This window comes from Chiloscyllium plagiosum, chromosome 3 (assembly GCF_004010195.1).
Source record: "Chiloscyllium plagiosum isolate BGI_BamShark_2017 chromosome 3, ASM401019v2, whole genome shotgun sequence".
In the NCBI taxonomy this organism is placed as follows: Eukaryota; Metazoa; Chordata; class Chondrichthyes; order Orectolobiformes; family Hemiscylliidae; genus Chiloscyllium; species Chiloscyllium plagiosum.
Genome location: NC_057712.1, coordinates 138,116,500 through 138,137,092, shown reverse-complemented (window position 1 = coordinate 138,137,092; position 20,593 = coordinate 138,116,500). Strand labels below are relative to the sequence as shown.

The 20,593-nt window shown below is 43.8% G+C and overlaps 1 protein-coding gene across 1 annotated transcript in view; it reads left to right on the top strand.

The window, feature by feature from the left end:
* Window positions 1–8,819: 8,819 nt before the first annotated feature.
* LOC122548582 overlaps window positions 8,820–20,593 on the top strand; it is a 42,146-nt gene continuing 30,372 nt past the window's right edge. Inside the window, exon 1 of the mRNA XM_043687420.1 lies at window positions 8,820–9,865. Coding sequence (XP_043543355.1) covers window positions 9,504–9,865 — 362 coding nt within the window. The 5' untranslated portion in view covers window positions 8,820–9,503. The remainder of the gene's footprint in view (window positions 9,866–20,593) is intronic.

Sequence of the window (20,593 nt, the reverse complement as noted above, 5' to 3'; positions counted from 1 at the left end):
TCTTGGGTTCATGTCACACTACAGGCGACCTAAACACACACACCAAGAGGCACAAGCACGCAAACACACATTCTCTCTCACACACAATCTCTCTGTCTCGTCTGACTCAAGATTGGGATACAGACTCTAACTGCACACCTTTCATGCATTATCTGAGCTGAGATGTCACCTTTTTTGTATAAAACCTTAAGTTATCTCAAGAATGTGATTTGAAAGAAGTTCTGGGATTTACATATTAATGAAATGAAACTTGCGACCCATTCTAAAAGGTGAAATACTTAGCAGCAATCAAGGTTTTTTCAATATTATTATATCAGTTGTATGGAGACTGTGATTTTTTGCTATACATTCAGTGTCTTATGATCCTGCTCGACAGCTATCTGATGAAGGAGCAGTACTCTGAAAGCTAGTACTTCCAAATAAACCTGTTGGACTATAACCAATCACTGTTGTGTGATTTTTAACTTTGGTAGGAAGAATAGAGGCACGGACTATTTTCTAAATGGGGAGAAAATTCATAAGTCTGCAGTGCAAAGGGACTTGGGAGTTCTAGTCCAGGATTTTTTCAAGGTAACTTACAGGTTGAGTCAGTAGTTAGGAAAGCAAATCAAATTATGGCATTTATTTGGAGAGGATTTGAATATAAAGGCAGGGATGTACATCTGAGGCTCTATAAGGCTATGGTCAGACCATATTTAGAGTATTGTGTGCAGTTGTAGGCCCCATATCTCATGAAGGATATACTGCCCTTGTAGCATGTTCAGAGGAGGTTCACAAGAATGGTCCCAGCATTGAAAAGCTTAACATATGAGGAACATTTGAGGACGCTGAGATGGAGTTTAGAAGGATGAGGGGAATCTGACTGAAACATACAGAATACTGAACGGCCTGGGCAGAGTAAATGTTGGGAAGATGTTTCCATTGGTGGGTGAGACTAGGACCCACGGCGAACAGAAATAAGGAGAAACTTCTTCAGCAGGAAGTGGGGAACCTATGTAATCCATTGCCATAGAAGGTTGTGCAGGCAGAATCATTGAGTTTAGTTTCGATGGAGATAGGTAGGTTCTTGAGTATCAAGAAGATCAAGGGTTATGAGAGACAGCGGGAGTATCAGCCATGATTGAATAGTGGAACACTCAATGGGCTGAATGGCCTAATTTCTGCTCCTATGTATAAGGTTTTATGGGATAAAATTAAAAATAAACAGCTGAACAATTGTAATTGGCCCTGACGGAACATCAATGCTCAGCTGGTTGAGCTTTGGAGAGTGAACTGAAGACACATCTCAGAGGCAACTGTTCAACTGGAGATGTAAGAGGATGTGTGTCTTCAGCATGAGCACATCCCTGGTTCTCCCCAGACACCTCACAGACAGATCCACACTGTAGCTGGGAATAGACTAGGAGGGCAGTTTGTCAGTTAGTGAGCAGCACACACCTCCAATTCACCACCACCCCCAAAACTGGGGACAGAAGTGAATAAAGAAATGGCAGAGATATTAAATAGATAGTATCTTTTGTTACATGATGGGAAAGCAAAAAAAAATGTCATTTATAGGGGACAAAGGATCCTGTAAGAATAAGGAATTTAAACGCAATGACATAAATAAAGGTAAGAAAAACAAAATACTGGCAATGACAAAATCCTGAATTAAAAATAAAGTTCTCGTGAAGCTCAGCTGGTCTGATAGCAGGCTGTTTTGTCCTGAATGGTGTCCAGCTTCTTGAGTACTGTTAGAGCACCACTCATCCAGGCATGTGAGGAGCATTCCATCACACTCCTGATTTGTGTCTTGTAGATGGTGAACTGGGGAGTCAGAAGGAGAGTTCTGCAATTCAGGATTCCAAACATCTAATCTACTCTTGTAGCCACTGTATTTATATGGGTGGTCAAGTTCAGTTTCTGGTCAATAATAATCCTATGATGTTTATAGTCAGGAATTCAGTTATAACAAATATCAAGGGACAGTGGTTAGATTGCCTCTTATTGGCGTGTTACTTGCCACTTTTCAGCACAAGCCTGGGTATTGACCAGGTCTTGATGCATTCAGTATCTGAGAAGTTGTGAATGCAGCTGAATATTATGTAATCATCGGTGAACATCCCACTTCTGTCCTTATCATGGAGGATGGTCATTGACAAAGTAGATAAAAATGGTTAGGGCTAGGACACTACTGTGGGGAACTAGGGCTCTTGTTATACAGTAGTAGTGTCTCTACCTCTGAGCTAGAAGACTTGGGTTCAAGTTTTGAACACAGGTCCCATAAGCTGCAAGAACGCATCATAACATTTCTGAACATGTTGATGAAAAATCTTTACAGTGAGGAGCTCCTACAGGGATGTCCTGGAGCTGAAATGACTGACCTCCAACAACCACAATCATCTCCCGATGTGCATCGTCTTCGTGCATCTGGGTATCATAAGAGTAAGAACAGATCTGATTAAAATTGATGCTCAAAAGGACTTTACATCTTGAATGTTGATTAAAAATCACACACAACCCCAGGGTACAGTCTTGAAGAATTATCAATTGAAACATTTGCTCTTTTTTTTCTGTACAGAATCAGCTAGACCTGCTGAGAATGTCCAGCATTTATTTTGTGATTTGAAAGAATCATTTACAACTGAGATAGTGAGAAGTGTAATATCAAATCATTATGAGTAATGGATTACATGGAGCAGTCCAGGAGAAATGAAAGAAAATAGGAACAGGAGGAGGCCATTCAGCCCCATAAGTTCACTCAGTTAATTAATACAATTATGGTTGATCCAATATATGCCCCTGTTCCAGTTTCTTCCCTTTGATACTTTTAACCCAAAGAACAATATCGATCTCCTTCCTGAAAACATTTAATACAGGAGAATGGTCACCCGAAGATCCGAGTCTGAATGTCCCAGATCGCTAAAATATTCTCTGACTGGGAGGGAAATCTTCTGTCTGTTGATTGTTGTGCGTTGTCCATTCACCTGTTGCTGTAGCCTCTGCTCAGTCTCATCAATATACCAATGCCTAAGAGCATCCTTGCCTGCAGCATACGAGATAGACAACATTGGCTGAGTCATATGGATACCTGCCACGTACATGTTGGGAGGTGTCCCCACGTGTAATGGTGGTATCCGTGTTAACACTCTGACACGTCTTGCAACGTCTGCCATGGCAAAAACTGACCCATCTAAACTACTTGAACTATAGTATTTCCAGTCAATATTGCAAAGTTAAAGTCCCCCATAACAACTACCCTGTTATTCTCGTTCCTACAGAGAATCATCTTGCTATCATTTCCCCTACATTCCTGGAACAATTCGGAGGCCTATAGAAAACTCCCAACAGAGTGACCTTGCCTGTTTCTAAACTCAGCTCAAGCTACCTCAGTGGATGAGTATTCAAACATTATCTCAGCTACTGGGATACTAACCTTGATTAACAATGCCACACTCCTGCCTCTTTTACTACCTTCTCCGTTCTTGCTGAAACATCTAAATCCCAGAATTTGTAACAACCATTCCTGTCCCTCTTCTAGCCATGTCTCTGAAATGGCCACAACATCGAAATCCCACATACCAACCCATACTGCAAGTTCACACACCTTCTTCCGATGCTCCTGGAATTGAAGTAAACACATTTCAAACCAACATCCTCTCTTGCAATCTTGTAAACCTATCCATGACCTCAGTACCCTCAACTTCCTGTACATTGGAATGACTATTCAGGTTCCCCGTCCCCTGCTGCATTTGTTTAAAACCCCCGAAAGGCATTAGCAAATTTACTCCCCAGGATCTTGGTACCTCTCTGGTTCAGGTGGAAACCTTCCTGTTTGTAGAGGTCCCACCTTCCCCAGAAAGAGCACCAATTATCCAAGAAACCAAAACCCTCCCTCTTGCACCATGCCTGCAGTCACGTGTTCAGCTCTGCTCTCTCCCAGTTCCTTGCTTCACTAGCACGTGGCATGGGCAACAAACCAGAGATAACTCTGTTTGTTCTAGCTCTAATCCTACCTATGTTGTTGGTGCCTACATGAACCACGACTTGGGGCTCCTCTGCCTCCCCTTCAAGGATCCCAAAAACACAATCAGAGACATCACAAATCCTGGCACCTGGCAAGCAACATACCAATCATGAGTCTCTCTTGTTCCCACAAAACCTCCTAACTTTCCTCAACTACATCTTCCAATTCTCAGCTGTTAATCCTTCAGAACATGATTATCCATTTTCAGCACTTGCTTTGAGATTCAAGATTCAGTTAGTATTTTCGTGCTGTTGCTCACACCTTTAAGCAACCAAGTCAATCCCAGTCACTCTGTGAGATGGGGAATAAATTTGGGAATTTGCTTCAATAAGCAAATTCAATTCTGTTACAGACTGTTAAAAAAATGTTCACCTGTCTGCCAAATCACAGTCAACACTAACCCTGTACACATCCATTTGCCATGATGCCCTGTATACGTCCATCGGCCATGACGAAGGCCTCCAAGCCCTCTGTTTCTTCCACTCACGCCGATCCAACCAGTTCCCTTCCACCAACACACTCATTCGATTGGCTGAACTGGTCCTCACACTCAACAATTTCTCCTTCCAATCCTTCCACTTATTTCAGATCAAAAAGGTAGCAATGGGCAACCACATGGGCCCCAACTATGCCTGCCTCTTCGTCGAGTACGTGTAACAGTCCATCTTCTGCAGTTGCACTGGCATCATTCCCTACCTTTTTGACCACTACATGGATGACTGTATTGGCACCACCTTGTGCTCCCATAAAGAGTTTGTACAGTTCATCAACTTCACGAAAACTTTCCACTCTGACCTAAGGTTCACCCGGACTATCTCGGACACCTCCCTCCCCTTTCTGGACCTCTCCATCACCAGTTCCGGCGACCAACTCAACAGGGACATCTATTTCAAATCCACTGACTCCCTTAGCTACCTGGATTACACCATCCACCACCTTTCTCCCCCTCCCATGTAAAAATGCTGTCCCGTACTCCCAATTCCTCAGTCGCACCTGCTCCCAGGAGGATCAATTCCACTCCAGAACATACCACATGGACTTCTTCTTCAAGGTCCACAATTTCCCCTTCCATGCGATCGACAATGCCTTCCAGCACATCTCCTCCACTTCCTGCACCTCCGCCCTTGAACTCCACCCCTCCAACTGCAACAGAACCCCCCAGTCCTGACTTTTCACCTCACCCACCTCCACATATAATACATCATCCTCTGCTATTTCTGCTGCCTACAGTCAGACCCCACCACCAGAGATATTTGTCTCCAGGCAACAAACTAATCGAGTTGTTCGACCAAGTGTTCCATACATTGTTGCCTTATTGAGAACACTTGGTGCTCTGTCTGGTAGTTCTGCTGCTTGTAATGGTCTTAAAGTACACCCACACCTTCATATCACTTCCCCACCCCTTTCAGCATTTTGCAGAGACCATCCTTCTGCGACTCCCTCAATAGGACTACGCTTCCCACCAACCCACCCTCAACTCCTGGCACCTTGCCACTGCAGGAAGTGTGAAACCTATGCCCACACCTCCCCCCTTTCCTCCGTTCAAGACCCCAGAGGATCCTTCTACATCCTGCAGAGATTTTCCTATACCTCCAAACACCTCATCTCCAAACACTGAACAAACAAATTGCTGATAGCAGGAGAAAGTGAGGACTGCAGATGCTGAAGATCAGAGTCAAAATGTGTGACACTGCAAAATCACAGGCAGCATCGGAAGAGCAGGAGAGTCAATGATTTGAGCATAAGGAATGTGGGGTGTGCCCAAGGGGCTGAGAAATAAATGGGAGGTGGGGGGTGGGGCTGGGGGAGGGTAGCTTGGAATGCAATAAATAGAGGAAGGTGGAGAGTGATGGTGATCGTTCAGCATGGAGAGGGGAGCAGATAGGTGGGAAGGAAGATGGACAGGTAGGACAGTTCAAGAGGGCGGTGCCAAGTTGGAGTGTTGGCTCTTGAATAAGATGAGGGGAGTGGAGATAAGGAAACTGGTGAAATCAGTATTGATTCCATGTTGTTGGAATGTCCTAAGGCGGAAGTTGAGGCATTCTTCCTCCAGGTTTTGGGTAGCTAGGAATTGGCGGTGGAAGAGGCCCAGGACTTGAATGTCCTTAGAATTGGGGGTGGGGTGGGGTGGGGTGGGGGGCAGGGCAGTGGGGTTGCTCAGTGCATACATCCTGGAGATGTTATCTGAATCGTTCCGCAAGTTGGTGTCTTGTCTCCCCAAAATAGAGGAGACCACATCGAGAGCAATTGACACAATAGATGATCTGTGATGAAAGGCTTATACTCAAAACGTTCTGCTCCTCAGATACTGCCTGACCAGCTGTGCTTTTCCAGCACCATACTCTTTGGCTCTGATCTATGGTTGAAAGCTGATCTCCAAGTCTGATATTTCACCAATGTTGTGAAGAGCCTGATTCAGTTACCAGAGTGAGTGATGCAGTTGGAGCGAGGATGTTTGTAGTAGAGACTGAAGCCAGTAGCTTTCAGTGAACAAAGGATCAGGAGTAAGCTATTCAGCTGTTCCACCATTGAATGAAATCTGTGGCCTAACTCCATAAACCTGGCTGTGGCCCATATCCCAGAATACCTTTGCTGAACAAGAGTTTATCTATCTGAGATTTAAAACTAACAACTGAGTGATTAAGCATCAACCGCCATTTTGGAACCACTATCTCCTTTGGTGCACAGAATTGCTTTCAAACATCATTCCTGAATAGTCTAGCCCTAATTCTCAGACTAAGTTCCCTAGTTCTGGATTGAATTGAATGAAATTTCTATGCATTCAGCACTGAATAACAGGACATTGTGTGACTTGGAGGGAGCACCAAGGTAGTTCACGTACACCCCATGTTAGAAGTGGTTGGTTTGGGAGGTTTTCCTAAAGTTATGGTTGAGGTGCTGATTGATAAAGTGCTCTCTCATTCACCACCATCTTCAACCCAACAACCCACCCTATTGCAGGTATATATTGATCAAGTACTGGGTAATGAATTGAAGGCCGTGAGTTGAGATAAAGAGACCATTTTCCTGATGGCAAATCTTAACTTATGGATCAATAGTGGGGGCACAATTATTTACAATACATACAAATGACTTGGATGACAGAAATGAATGTACTGTCACTAAGTTTGTAAATGACAGAAAATAGATGGGAGGCAAGTAGTGAGGATGGCACACAAAACTACAAAGGGACAGGGACAGGTTATCCAAGTAGACAAAAACTCAGCATTTGAAATATAATGTGGGAAAAATTGTGGGTTCAGGTGGTCATTCCAACTCTCTGCGCACCAGTGATCTCACACTGTACACCTGCACTGAGTATGGGAAGGGATTTGCTGTGAAATCCAAGATTACAAGAGGTGAATATTACTTAACTGTGGAAAATGTTATGGACCAGGCAAAGTAGCCCAAACTCTAACTTTGCAGTTGTTTTAAGCAAGTGTAACGTGGATTTTGCAGGAGAGATGTAGCTGGTCAAACCACTTAGTTTTAAACAAAACAGAATTTATTTAAAAGACTACCGAATGAAATACAAACAAAAGTGAACAGAGTACAGTATTCTGAAAGTAGAGCGTTCCTATGAAATCTTTTGTAAGCTGAAATGGCGTAAAGCAAAGCAGCATTACTTTACTTTATATAGGAAAAATTTCACCTTTTCTCGAAAAAGCAAAAATGCTCTTTGGATTTCTTTTGGTTAGTGAAAACAAGTACTAATGCAGGTCTCTCGTAAGAGCGAAATGGCATAAAGCAAACTTTACCCAATAGCTTCACTTGTCTGAGAACCCAACAGATCATCCCAACTTAATAATGCTGTTCCAAATACTTGCAACAATCCCCACAAAAACCCCTGGCAAAAAGGTAAAATTAAATACAGGTCTTACCGGAGAAATATCAGAGAGAGAGAGATGGCAGCATGGAACACTCTCTTTTATGTAGCTTTTACTTGGATCAGCAGCCTCAAACTGCCTGACTGTTTTCAGTGAATAGCCAGACTGCCAAAAAACCAAATCAAAACAGAGAAAAGCTGAGTTGGGAGATCTAGCCACTCCCCTATTGTTGTACAAGTGTTTTTTTTTTAACAAAATTAAAAACCTGAGGCAGTATCTGTTAGCTATAATCGAATTGGCCCTAAAACCAATCGAAGCCAGACTTTTTAGAATTGTTGCTTTTACAATCTCTCTGAAAAAAAGATATCATAACCTTGTTAAAGGAGCAACATCATCACATAAAACATTGCAGAAAGCTGCATCTCAGAGTGAATTGTAGATCCTTGTGCTTGAAAGGCAAAAAGCTAACACACCGGTTCAGCAGGTAATCAGGGTCCATTTGGAGGTGGCAGAAATGTCGATGGATGATGCGGTTGGTAAGGTGGAAAGTGAGGACCGGGGGGGTTCTGTCCTTGTTACAGTTGGAGGGGTGGGGTTTGAGGGCGAAGATGCGGGATGTGGATGAGATGCATTGGAGGGCATCTTCAACCACGTGGGAAGGGAAATTACGATCTCTAAAGAAGGACACATCTGATGTGTTCTGTGGTGGAACTGGTCCTCCTGGGAGCAGATACGGCGGAGGCAGAGGAATTGGGAATACGGGATGGCATTTGTGCAGGAGGTAGGGTGGGAAGAGGTGTAATCCATATAGCTGTGGGAGTCAGTGGATTTGTAAAAAATGTCAGTGTCAAGTCGGTCGTCATTAATGGAGATGAAGAGGTCCAGGAAGGGGAGGGAGGTGTCAGAGATGGTCCAGGTGAATTTAAGGTCGGGGTGGAATGTGTTGGTGAAGTTGATGAACTGCTCAACCTCCTTGCGGGAGCATGAGGTGGCGCCGATGCAGTCATCAATGTAGCGGAGGAAGAGGTGGGGAGTGGTGCCAGTGTAACTACGGGAGATGGACTGTTCTCCGTAGCTGACAAAGAGTCAGGCATAGCTGGGGCCCATTCGGGTGCCCATGGCCACCCCTTTGGTCTGCTCTCTGGCTTCCAGCATCTGCAGTCCTCACTTTTTGCCTAGTTGATAGTGTTGTTGTTGCCACTTCCATCACTTTGCTGTCGATGGAGAGAAAATTAATAGTACGATAATTGATAGAAATTGAGTTGTCCTGCCTTTTGAGGACACACTGGGGCTGGGAACTTTTTTTTAACTTGTAGTGTCAGTGTAAGTTTTGTAGCCCTGGAACAGCTTGGCTGGGACAAAAGCAGGATCAGGGGACTGAGCGGCACAATCATTCTTCATCATATTGAAAAGCAGAGCTGGCTCGAAGAGCCAAATGGACTGCTCCTGTTCCTATGCGGAGGTAGGAGGGTGACTGGAGGGTGGGAGCAGGTGTGCAGTCTCAGGAGGAGGCTAATTAGAGAGTCAGATTAGAGAGTCAGAGAGATCTACAGCATTGAGAAAGGCACTTCAACTCGTGGAGTCTGCACCTGGATCATTCTTTCGCAATTCTAACGAAACATTCTTGGAAATCTTTTGCGCTCATTGTGTTGGTTTCCCCCATCTCATACATGACAGAGGCAGTCTTTGAGATGGATACCTCCTTTCCAGTCTGTTTTGTTCTGAGTGAGGACAGAATGAACCTTCTCCCTCACTGGTCCATACTGTCACCAGGCTCAGCCTCCCTCACGGGTCCTGCTTTTCCCCTTTTCCCCATTGGTCGGAGCTGCTGTCAATCGCTGGCAGGGGCTGGTCATGCGTACTGTGTGTCTGAAGCGAGACGCGGTGCGTGCGGCGGCGGAGAAAAAAGTCGTCGGTTAAGTCATGTGCAGCAGGCGGTTCTTTTCAATGAGAAGCTTACGAAACATTCAGTATGGACATCAGACTTCATATCAGAAGCTTCCAGTTCGGTGTTTATTCCGAGCGAGAACAGGTACAGGGTTTTTCAGAAAATAGGCCCCGAGTTAAGGGCCGCCCAAGACTCGGGCCTGCCATGTTGCTAAGGGCACAGCTCTGAAGAGCGCATGTGCAGTCCCCAACGTCAGGGAGCTGATAATCAGTTCAAAAACTCAGAAAATAAACAAAAGTCAGAGTGTGGCCAAACCAAGTAGGAAGCCAGGGGTACGGTTAGCAATAACGTTTAATTACATAGTGCCTGTAACATGAAAAAAAAACCTTGGATGCGAGCATAAGAGGTGCAGTAAGTTTGCAGATAACACCAAAATTGGAGGTGTAGTGGACAGCTAATTCCTGATGAAGGGCTTTTGCCCGAAACGTCGATTTTGCTGCTCCTCGGATGCTGCCTGAACTGCTGTGCTCTTCCAGCGCCACGAATCCAAAATCTGATTTCCAGCATCTTGCAGTCATTGTTTTTACCTAGCGAACAGCTACAACAGGATCTGGGACAAGATGGGCCAATGGGCTGAGAAGTGGCAAGTGGAGTTTAATTTAGATAAATGCAAGGTGCTGCATTTTGGGAAAGCAAATCTTAGCAGGACTTATACACTTAACGGTAAGGTCCTAGGGAGTGTTGCTGAACAAAGAAACCTTGGAGTGCAGCTTCATAGCTCCTTGGGATAATGAAGAAGGCATTTGGTATGCTTTCTTTTATTGGTAAGAGTATTGAGTACAGGAGTTGGGAGGTCATGTTGCGGCTATACAGGACGTTGATTAGATTCCCTACAGTATGGAAACAGGCCCTTCAGCCCAACAAGTCCACACCGACCCTCCGAAGAGTAACCCACCCCCCCCCCCCCCATCCTATATTTACCTCTGACTAATGTACCAAACACTATGGGCAATTTAGCATGGCCAATTCACCTGACCCAAACATCTTTGGATTGTGGGAGGAAACCGGAGCACCTGGAGGAAACCCACGCAGACACAGGGAGAATGTGCAAACTCCACGCAGTCGCCCGAGGCAGGATTCTAACCCGGGTCCCTGGCGCTGTGAGACAGCAGTGCTAACCACTGTGCCACCCCAATTTGTTCGGCCACTGTTGGAATATTGCGTGCAATTCTGGTCTCCTTTCTATCGGAAAGATATTGTGAAACTTGAAAGAGTTCAGAAAATATTTACATGGATGTTGCCAGGGTCCACGCAGTTGCCTGAGGCAGGATTCTAACCCGGGTCCCTGGCGCTGTGAGACAGCAGTGCTAACCACTGTGCCACCCCAATTTGTTCGGCCGCTGTTGGAATATTGCGTGCAATTCTGGTCTCCTTTCTATTGGAAAGATATTGTGAAACTTGAAAGAGTTCAGAAAATATTTACATGGATGTTGCCAGGGTTGGAGGATTTAAGCTATAGGGAGAGGCTGAACAGGTGGGAAAATCTATAAGATTTTCCTGAATCTTATAGAGGTTACAAACTTATGAGGGACATAGGGTAAATAGCTGAAAATGTGTTGCTGGAAAAGCGCAGCAGGTCAGGCAGCATCCAAGGAGCAGGAGAATCGACGTTTTGGGCATGAGCCCTTCATCAGGAATGGCTTTCCTGAAGAAGGGCTCATGCCCGAAACGTCGATTCTCCTGCTCCTTGGATGCTGCCTGACCTGCTGCGCGTTTCCAGCAACACATTTTCAGCTCTGATCTCCAGCATTTGCAGGCCTCACTTTCTCCGCATAGGGTAAATAGACAAAGTTTTTTTCCCTGGGGTTAGGGAGTCCGGAACTAGAGGGCATAGGTTGAGAGTGAGAGGGGAAAGATATAAAAGAGACCTACGGGGCAACTTTTTCAGAGGGTGGTATGTGTATGGAATGAGCTGCCAGAGGAAGTGGTGGAGGCTGGTACAATTGCAACATTTAAGAGGCATTTGGATGGTTATCTGAATAGGAAGGGTTTGAAGAGATATGGGCCGGGTGCTGGCAGTTGGGATATTTGGTCAGCATGGACAGATTGGACCGAAGGGTCTGGTTCCGTGCTGTACATCTCTGACTCCATGACGATGACTCTATGACACTTCAGAGGAAGAAGGTAAAACAAGTTCTTGCATTGTGCTGACATGACATGGTATCAAGGCAGAGTGGTGCTGGAAAAGCATAGCAGGTCAGACAGTAGGAGAATCGATATTTTGGGCATAAGCACTTTGTCATCAGGCCTGATGAAGGGCTTATGTCTGAAACGTTGATTCTTCTGCTCCACAGATGCTACCTGACCTGTGCTTTTCTAGCACCAGAGCTGAAAATGTGTTGCTGGAAAAGTGCAGCAGGTCAGGCAGCATCCAAGGAACAGGAGAATCGACGTTTCAGGCATAAGCCCTTCTTCAGGAACCTGAAGAAGGGCTTATGCCCGAAACATCGATTCTCCTGTTCCTTGGATGCTGCCTGACCTGCTGCGCTTTTCCAGCAACACATTTTCAGTCCTTTTCTAGCACCATACTCTCGACTCTGATATCCAGCATCTGCAGTCCTCACTTTCTCCCAGCATTGAAGTACAGTGAGTTCTGCTATAATATGGCAGTTCCCTTCTTGTGCAATCCCGTGTTATAAGAAAATCACGTAACAGCAGCACCGTTTAAACTAATGGGGATGGAATCATGTTACAATCAAAATATACTTTAAAACAGTGTCACCAATTCATCAAGTGTGTTCTAGCGTGTTCATGAAACATGCATTATAGCCAAATGTACAAAGTCGTGTTTCGTTGACATGAATTCACTGTTACGCAGTTAACGAACTGTGGACATTGTTTCTAAAGCATAAATGTTTAGAACATGTGTTGTTTGTAATGCAATGACATCGCCAACACTTTAAGCGCTGTTTCTAAAATGAGATTTTTATATAATGCAGGGTCGTACAATAATGCAATCATCGCATTATAGGAGAACTACTAGCATCGAGCCTAGGTGTAAAAAAAGGATGTATATGTTTTCCAGCTGCAGCTACACTGAGATGGAGACAGACTCAAAAGAGATTTCAGAGGTGGATACAGACGGTCTTAGTGCTGACACAGATATGAGATCAGACACTCCTCTCAGAATCAAATGCCACACCAAGTTGTGATCAATTCCTGATGAAGGGTTTATGCCCGAAAAGCCGATTCTCCTGCTCCTTGGATGCTGCCTGACCTGCTGTGGTTTTCCAGCAACACACGCTTGACCAAGTTGTGAACAGCCTGACTGAATCTCAGTGAGTGTGATAAAGTGAGGAGTGCAGGTGCTGGAAAGTCAGAGTCAAAAAGTGTGGTGCTGGCAAAGCAGAGCAGGTCAGACAGCATCTGAGGAGCAGGAGAGTCAACATTTCGGGCATTAGCTCTTCACCAGGAATTATACCCGAAACGTTGACTCTCCTGCTCCTTGGATGCTGCCTCACCTGCTGTGCTTTGCCAGCACCACACATTTTAACATAAATCTCAATGAGTTACAACGGAGAGGGACAGAGGCAGCAGCTCAGGAATGAAGCTTGGTGCAGGAATTGGAAACATTGCTTAATTCTTTCCAAAACTCAATTGGAGTTAATTCATCAGCATGAAGAATCTCATGAATCAGAATGGACCAAGAGATTATTCCAGGTTTAATTTAATTTCAGCTGGAGAGAAAGAATGAAGGGGATGCTAGGAGGTGAAGAAACTGCCTTTATATGAATGGCTCCGGCAGTGAGAAACCTCAGCCATAAAATTAGATTGCAGAAGACTGAAAGGAGATTTAAAAGAAGTTTTCAAAATCATGAAGGGTCTGAAAAGAAAACTGCTGCAGAATGCTTAGAGAAATGATTAATGATGCCCACAACCAACTCTGTACATACAACCAAAATCTTTATTCGCTAACGCGACAGACCATGAATGGACAGACACAGTATAATGAACCAGATGCATTAGACAGTGGCAAACACAGAAAATGAAAAATCTAGACCTGCAGAGAAAACTAGACAAACTCACACAAAAGAACAACACAGAAGCCTGGATAAACAAACTTATTAGACTGACACCAAACACACTGAAAAAACTGTCTTCAGAAGAAGATTAAATTAAACTTCAGAGACGTGAACGAAAAGGATTTCTTAGCAGCATTAGAATCATCACTAAAAGACAACAAACTCACAAAGGAAACCCAGCAAACCATCAGACAGACAGTAGGGAGGAAATACAATCAATACACAAGAAAGGAAAGCACTAGAAGGACACAAAAAAGACAAAAACATCGTCATCCCACCTGCAGATAAAGGATACTTGACAGTCATTTCAAACAAATCAGACTACTATGAGAAAGTGAACGCACTGCCTGCAGATACCGACACTTACTGATAGGTGGCGATAGACTCGACCACAAGATTAGAGAACCAAATCGCAGTCTTACTCACAAAACTTAAGAAATCAGGAGAATTAAACAAGACAGACTTCCAAAACATGAAACCAGACGGATCCAACACACCATGCTTTTACGGACTACCCAAAATTCACAAACCAAGTGCCCCCCTCACTACCTGAAACATCAACATACAGAATAGCCAAGAAACTCCACAAAAGACTAAAATACTTAGTAGAGGACTCACACCACACCACAGAATTCCTGAACACTATCAAAGACACTAAGATAGAAGGGGATGAAATAATGGTCTCCTTTGAAGTAACAGTCCTGCTCACATCCATCAACATTAACCTGGCCAAAGAAACACTGACTACACTATTAGAAAAACCAAAGACACACACTCCAGATACTGCCGATTTCATCAGCAAAGACAGTATTGTCAAACTAGTCTCACCATCCACTTCACTTTCAAAGCAAGACTTTCAAACAAATCAATGGAACCTCCGTGGGATCACCAATATCAGGGTTCCTAGCAGAAGCAGTAATGCAGAGACTTGAACAGACAGCTCTCCCAACCATCCAACCCAAACTTTGGGTGTGCCTGCTGGATGATACCTTTGTCATCACTAAACAAAACAAATTAGAGGAAACCTTCAAGACCATCACAATATCTTTACTGGCATAAAATTCATGAAAGAGGAGGAAAACAACAACAAGCTGCCATTCCTAGGAAAACAACAACAAGCTGCCATTCCTAGATGTCACAGTACAGCAAACAGTCAGTGGGGAACTTCAAACCAGCAGAAAAACAACACATACTGACCAAATACTCAACTACAGAAGCAATCATCCCAACATTCACAAACAAAACTGCATTAGACATTATTTCAATGAGCCACCACACACTGCAGCGCTGAGGAACAATGAAGAGCAGAAGAAAATCACCTCTACAGCGTTTTCAAGTAAAACAATAGCCAATAAACACAGTCTGCTGATTTCTCAACAACAAACCCAGATAAGACAACAAAGCACGCCCAGAAACTCTAGACATCTCTGAAATGACTGCCAGACTACACAGACCTCTTGGCATAAACCCAACAACACATTAAAACAGCAGCTAATGAACTTGAAAGACCCTGTACAGACAACAAGCAAAACGAATGTCATTTTGCAAAACACCTACATTGGACAAACAGGCAGAAAACCAACCATCAGGATACATGAACATCAACTAGCTACAAAACGACATGACCCACTATCACTGGTATCCTTACATACAGATGAGGAAGGAGACCACTTTGACTGGGATAACGCATCCATCCTAGGACAAGCCAAGCAGAGACATGCACGAGAATTCCTAGAAGTAAGGCATTCCAACCGGAACTCTATCAACAAACATATTGACTTGAATCCTATTTACCACCCCCTGAGAAAAAGAACCGGAAACGACATCACCAATCACCCAAAGAAACCTAAACACTTAAATAGAAAGCGGGACATAACTCCAGTGCTTCACCGGAGGCTCACTGATGATGTTACCTAGTACGAAGATGAAACATCTGAAACCAAACATTCCAAACAGCAAGCAAACTCTCATATAGAACATCAACTTGAGCGACAAATCTTTTCAAAACTCGGTCTCTACCGTGTAGATAATGAGAAACTGTTCACCCTGGTAAAAGCATTGAGTGCAGATTTAAAAACATTACAAGAGAAGTGATGTGAGATAAGAAAGAAATTGCACACATTATGTAATTAGATCTGGAATACATTGCATGGAACAGTGATTTGGGAAGGTTCAGTCAAGGGCATGACACAATTGTTTATCATCAAACAATGTGCAAGATCACAATGAGCTGAATAGCCTGCTCCTATGCTTCAGTAATACAATGGGTCATAATTGTTCATTGAATTGCCGCACAGTCAATTATGAACATCAGGCTAATGTGCTATCCTGTATGGTCAATCAGGGAGGATCAATCAGATCAATGTTATGTGATAATTAATGACTGGGGTACTGTAGTGATTGGTGATAGGACCTCAGCTATTCACAATATATGTCAATAATTTAGGTGGGAGAATGAAAAAGAGTATTCCAAAATTTGCGGATGACACAAAGCTGGGTGCACTGTGAGGAGGCTGCAATGTTATTTAGATTGGCGGAGTGAGTGGACAAATGCATGGCAGATGCAGTCTATGTGGAAAATGTGAGGTTATCCACTTTGGTAGCAAAAATAAAAAGACAGATTATTTGAATGACAGTAAACTGAGGGAGGGGAATTTTGACCGAGATCTCTGTGTCCTTGTGCACCAGCCATTGAAATTAAGTGTGCAGGTGCAACAAGCAGTAAAGAAGGCAAAAAGGTATGTTGGTGTTCATAGTGAGAGGATTCAAGGGCAGGAACAAGGCTGTCTTGCTTATACAGGGCTTTGGTGAGGTCACAGCTGGAATACCGTGTGTAGTGTTGGAATCCTTATTTGGGGAAGTATGGCGGCAGTGCAGCGAAGGTTTACCAAATTGAATCCTGGGATATGAGGGGAGATTGAATCAGTTAGGATTGTATTCACTGGAATTTGGATTAATGAGGGATCATTCTCACAGCATTCAGAAGTTTTCTACAGTGTGTAATCACAAAGTGAGGAAAACAAAACATATAAACTGGCTGGATCAGGCAGAAATCAATGTTCATTAAGAAGATTTCCTTCTTGAGGTTGGGAGATGTGTAAAAAAAAAAAATCACCATCTAATAATCTGATCAAATCTTAAACATTATATTCCAAGCAGGAGGTAGCCACTCAGAACATTGAGCCTGCTGTGCCATTGAATACAATCACTAATCATCCACTTGAATCTCTAAGAACAAAGAACAAAGAGAATTATTGCACAGGTACAGGCCCTTTGGCCCACCAAATCTCTCACTCTGGGAAAAACCTTCTTGCTATCCACCCTGTCTATAACTCTCATGATTTTATTGACCTCAATCAGGTGCCCCCTCAATCTCTGTTTTTCTAATGAAAATAATCCTAATCTACTCAACCTCTCTTCATACCTACCATCCTCCATACCAGGCAAAATCTTCATGAACCTCCTCTGCACTCTCTCCAAAGCATCCACATAATTTTGGTAATGTGGCAATCAAAATTGTACACAGTATTCCAAATGGGGCCAAATCAAAGTCATATTCAACTGTCACGTGACTTGCGACTCTTGTACTCAATAAAGTTCAATGAAGGAACGCATGCCATGTGCCTTCTTGACTACTCTATTGACCTGCGTTACCACCTTCAGGGAAAAATGGGCCTGAACACCGAGATCTTTCTGTACATCGATTTTCCCCAGGACATTTCCATATACAGTAGTTCGTTCTTGAACTGGAATTTCCAAAAATGCATCACCTTGCATTTGCCGGATTGAACCCTATCTGCCATTTCTCTGCCCAAATCTCCAATCTATCTATATTCTGATGTATTCTCTGACAGTACCCCTCACTATCTCCTCCTCCACCAATCTTAGTGTCATCTACAAACTTGGTTATCAGACCAGCTATCCATCCACAACATGGATCCCTGTAGAATGCCACTAGGCACAGGTCTCCATTTTGAGAAACTCCCTTCCATTACTACTCTCTGTGTCCTGTTGCTCAGCCAGTTCTCTATCCATCTAGCTAGTACACCCTGGACCCCATGAGACTTCACCTTCTCCATCATCCTACCATGGGGAACCTTATCAAACGCCTTACTAAAGTCCATGTATATGACAAATGCAGTCCCTCCCTCACGAACCAACATTGTTACTTCCTCAAAGAATTCTATTAAGTTGGTAAGACATGACCTTCCCTGCACAAAACCATGTTGCCTATCACTGATAAGCCCTTCTTCTTCCAAATGGGAATAGATCCTAACCCTCCGTATCTTCTCCAGCAACTTCCCGACCGGTCAGGCTCACCGGTCTATAATTACCTGGATTATAATTACCCTGCTACCTCCTTAAACAAGGGGAGGACATTAGCAATTCTTCAGCCCTCCGGGACCTAACCTGTGCTCAAGAATGCTTCAAAGATATTTGTTAAGGCCTCAGCTATTTTCTCTGAATAACCTGGGATAGATTCCATCCAGATATGGGGATTTGTCCACCTTAATGCCTGTTAGAATACCCAACACTTCCTCCCTCCTTATGCCAAATTGACCTAGGGTAATCAAACATCTATCCTGAACCTCAACATCTGTCAGGTCCCTCTTCTTGGTAAATACCGATGTAAAGTACTCCACGAATCTCACCCATTTTCTCTGATTCCATGCATAACTTTCATCCTATGTCCCTGAATAGGCCAATCCTTTCTCGAGTTATCCTCTTGCTCCTTATATATGAATAAAAGGCTTTGGGATTTTCCTTAACCCTGTTTGCTAAAGATATCTCATGACCCCTTTTAGTCCTCTTAATTCCTCATTTCGGATTGGTCCGACATTCCTGATATTCTTCAAAAGCTTGTCTGTATCCAGTTGCTTAGACCTCATGTATGCTTCCATCTTCCTCTTAGCTAGTCTCACCATTTTACCTGTGAGCCATGGTTCCCTAATCTTGCCATTTCTATCCATCATTGTCACAGCAACATATCTCTGCTGCACTCTAATCAACCTCTCTTTAAAAGCTTCCCACATATCAAATACGGATTTACCTTCAAACAGTTGCTCCTAATCTACATTCTCCAGCCAAACTTTGGTATAATTGGCCTTCTCCCAATTTAGCAATCTTTCATTAGCAACTCTCTTGTCTTTGTCCATGAGTATTCTAAAACTTACGGAACTGTGATCACTATTCCCGAACTAATCCCCTACTGAAACTTCAACCACCTGGCCAGGTCCATTCCCCAACACCAGGCCCCTTCCCAAATTGGACTATTTACATACTGCTCTAGAACACCCTTCTGGATGCTGCTTACAAATTCTGCTCCATCTGGACCTATAACATTAAGTGAATTCCAGTCAATATTGGGAAAATTAAAATCTCCTATCACCACCACCCAGTTGCTCCTACATCTTTCCATAATGTTTACATATTTGTACTTCTATCCCACACTCACTGTTGGGAGGTCTCTAATACAGCCACAACAGTGTTACCGCATCCTTTCTATTTCAAAGCTCTGTCCATATTGCCTCACTGCTCGACTCTTCTACAGCTGTGATATCTTCTCTGGCCAGTAATGCAACTCTTCCACCCCTTTTATCCCGCCTAACACATCGATATCCCGGCATATTTAGTTGCCAATCATCCCCTTCCCTCAAGCAAGTCTCGATAATAGCAATAACATCATTTCTCCAGGTACTAAGCCAAGCCCTAAGTTTAAACCCTCCCCAACAGCATTAGCAAAAGCACCCCCAAGGACATTGGTTCCAGTCCGGCCCAGGTGTAGACTATTCAATTTGTAATAGTCCCACCTCCCCCAGAACCAATCCCAGTGTCCCAAAAATCTGCACCGCCTCTCTCCTGCACCATCTATCAAGCCATGCATTCATCCTGCCTATTCTTTCATTTCTCTCTGAGTAACGCGTGGCACTGATAGCAATCCTGAGACTACTACCTCTGAAGTCCTACTTTTTACCATGACTCCTAACTCCCTAAATTCTGCTTGTAGGACCTCATCCCATTTTTTACCTATATCATTGGTGCCTATATGCACCGTCACAACTGGTTGTTCACCCTCCCCCTTCAAAATGTTCTGCAACTGATCTGAGACATCCCTGACCCATGCATCCAGCAGGCAACATATCATTCGGGAGTCATATTTCGACTTTGCCTATCTACCCGCCTTACAATTGAATCCCCCACGATGAGAGCCCTTCCACCTTTTTTTCCTTCCAACTGTTGCCCAAATATATCTGTTCACTCACCCTTCCAGAGCACAATTCAACCGCTCCCACTCAGGCTGTGAAATCTGGGGAGGGCACAAGTATTTGGGGAGGTGCAAAATTTGGCGACATGAGAATAGGGGAACGTGAGGGCTAGCAGAATATTTCTGGAGGTTGCAAATTTTAGGGGCTCACAAAATTGTGGGTGTTTACATAATTGCAGTGGATCCACCATTTGGGGAGGGCCTTAATTCGAGGAAAGGCCGCAAAACCTGGGTGGATTACAAAATCGGTGGGAGTATTTTGTGGAGGGTCACATAATTTGTTGAGAGTGTTGTAAATGTAGCAATATTTTGGAGGAACAATATTTGGAGGGTTCAAAATTTGATAGGGTTACAAAACCTGGGAGTGTGCAAAATGTGGTGAAGGCAGCAAAATTTAGCATTCACAGAAAAATGGGGGGTGTGAAATTTGGGGGGAATGCAAATTTTGAGGGTTGCAAAATTAGAGGGTACTGCACAAACAAGGTGGGGGGGGCACCAAACTTAGGATGTGCAAGCATTTGGGGG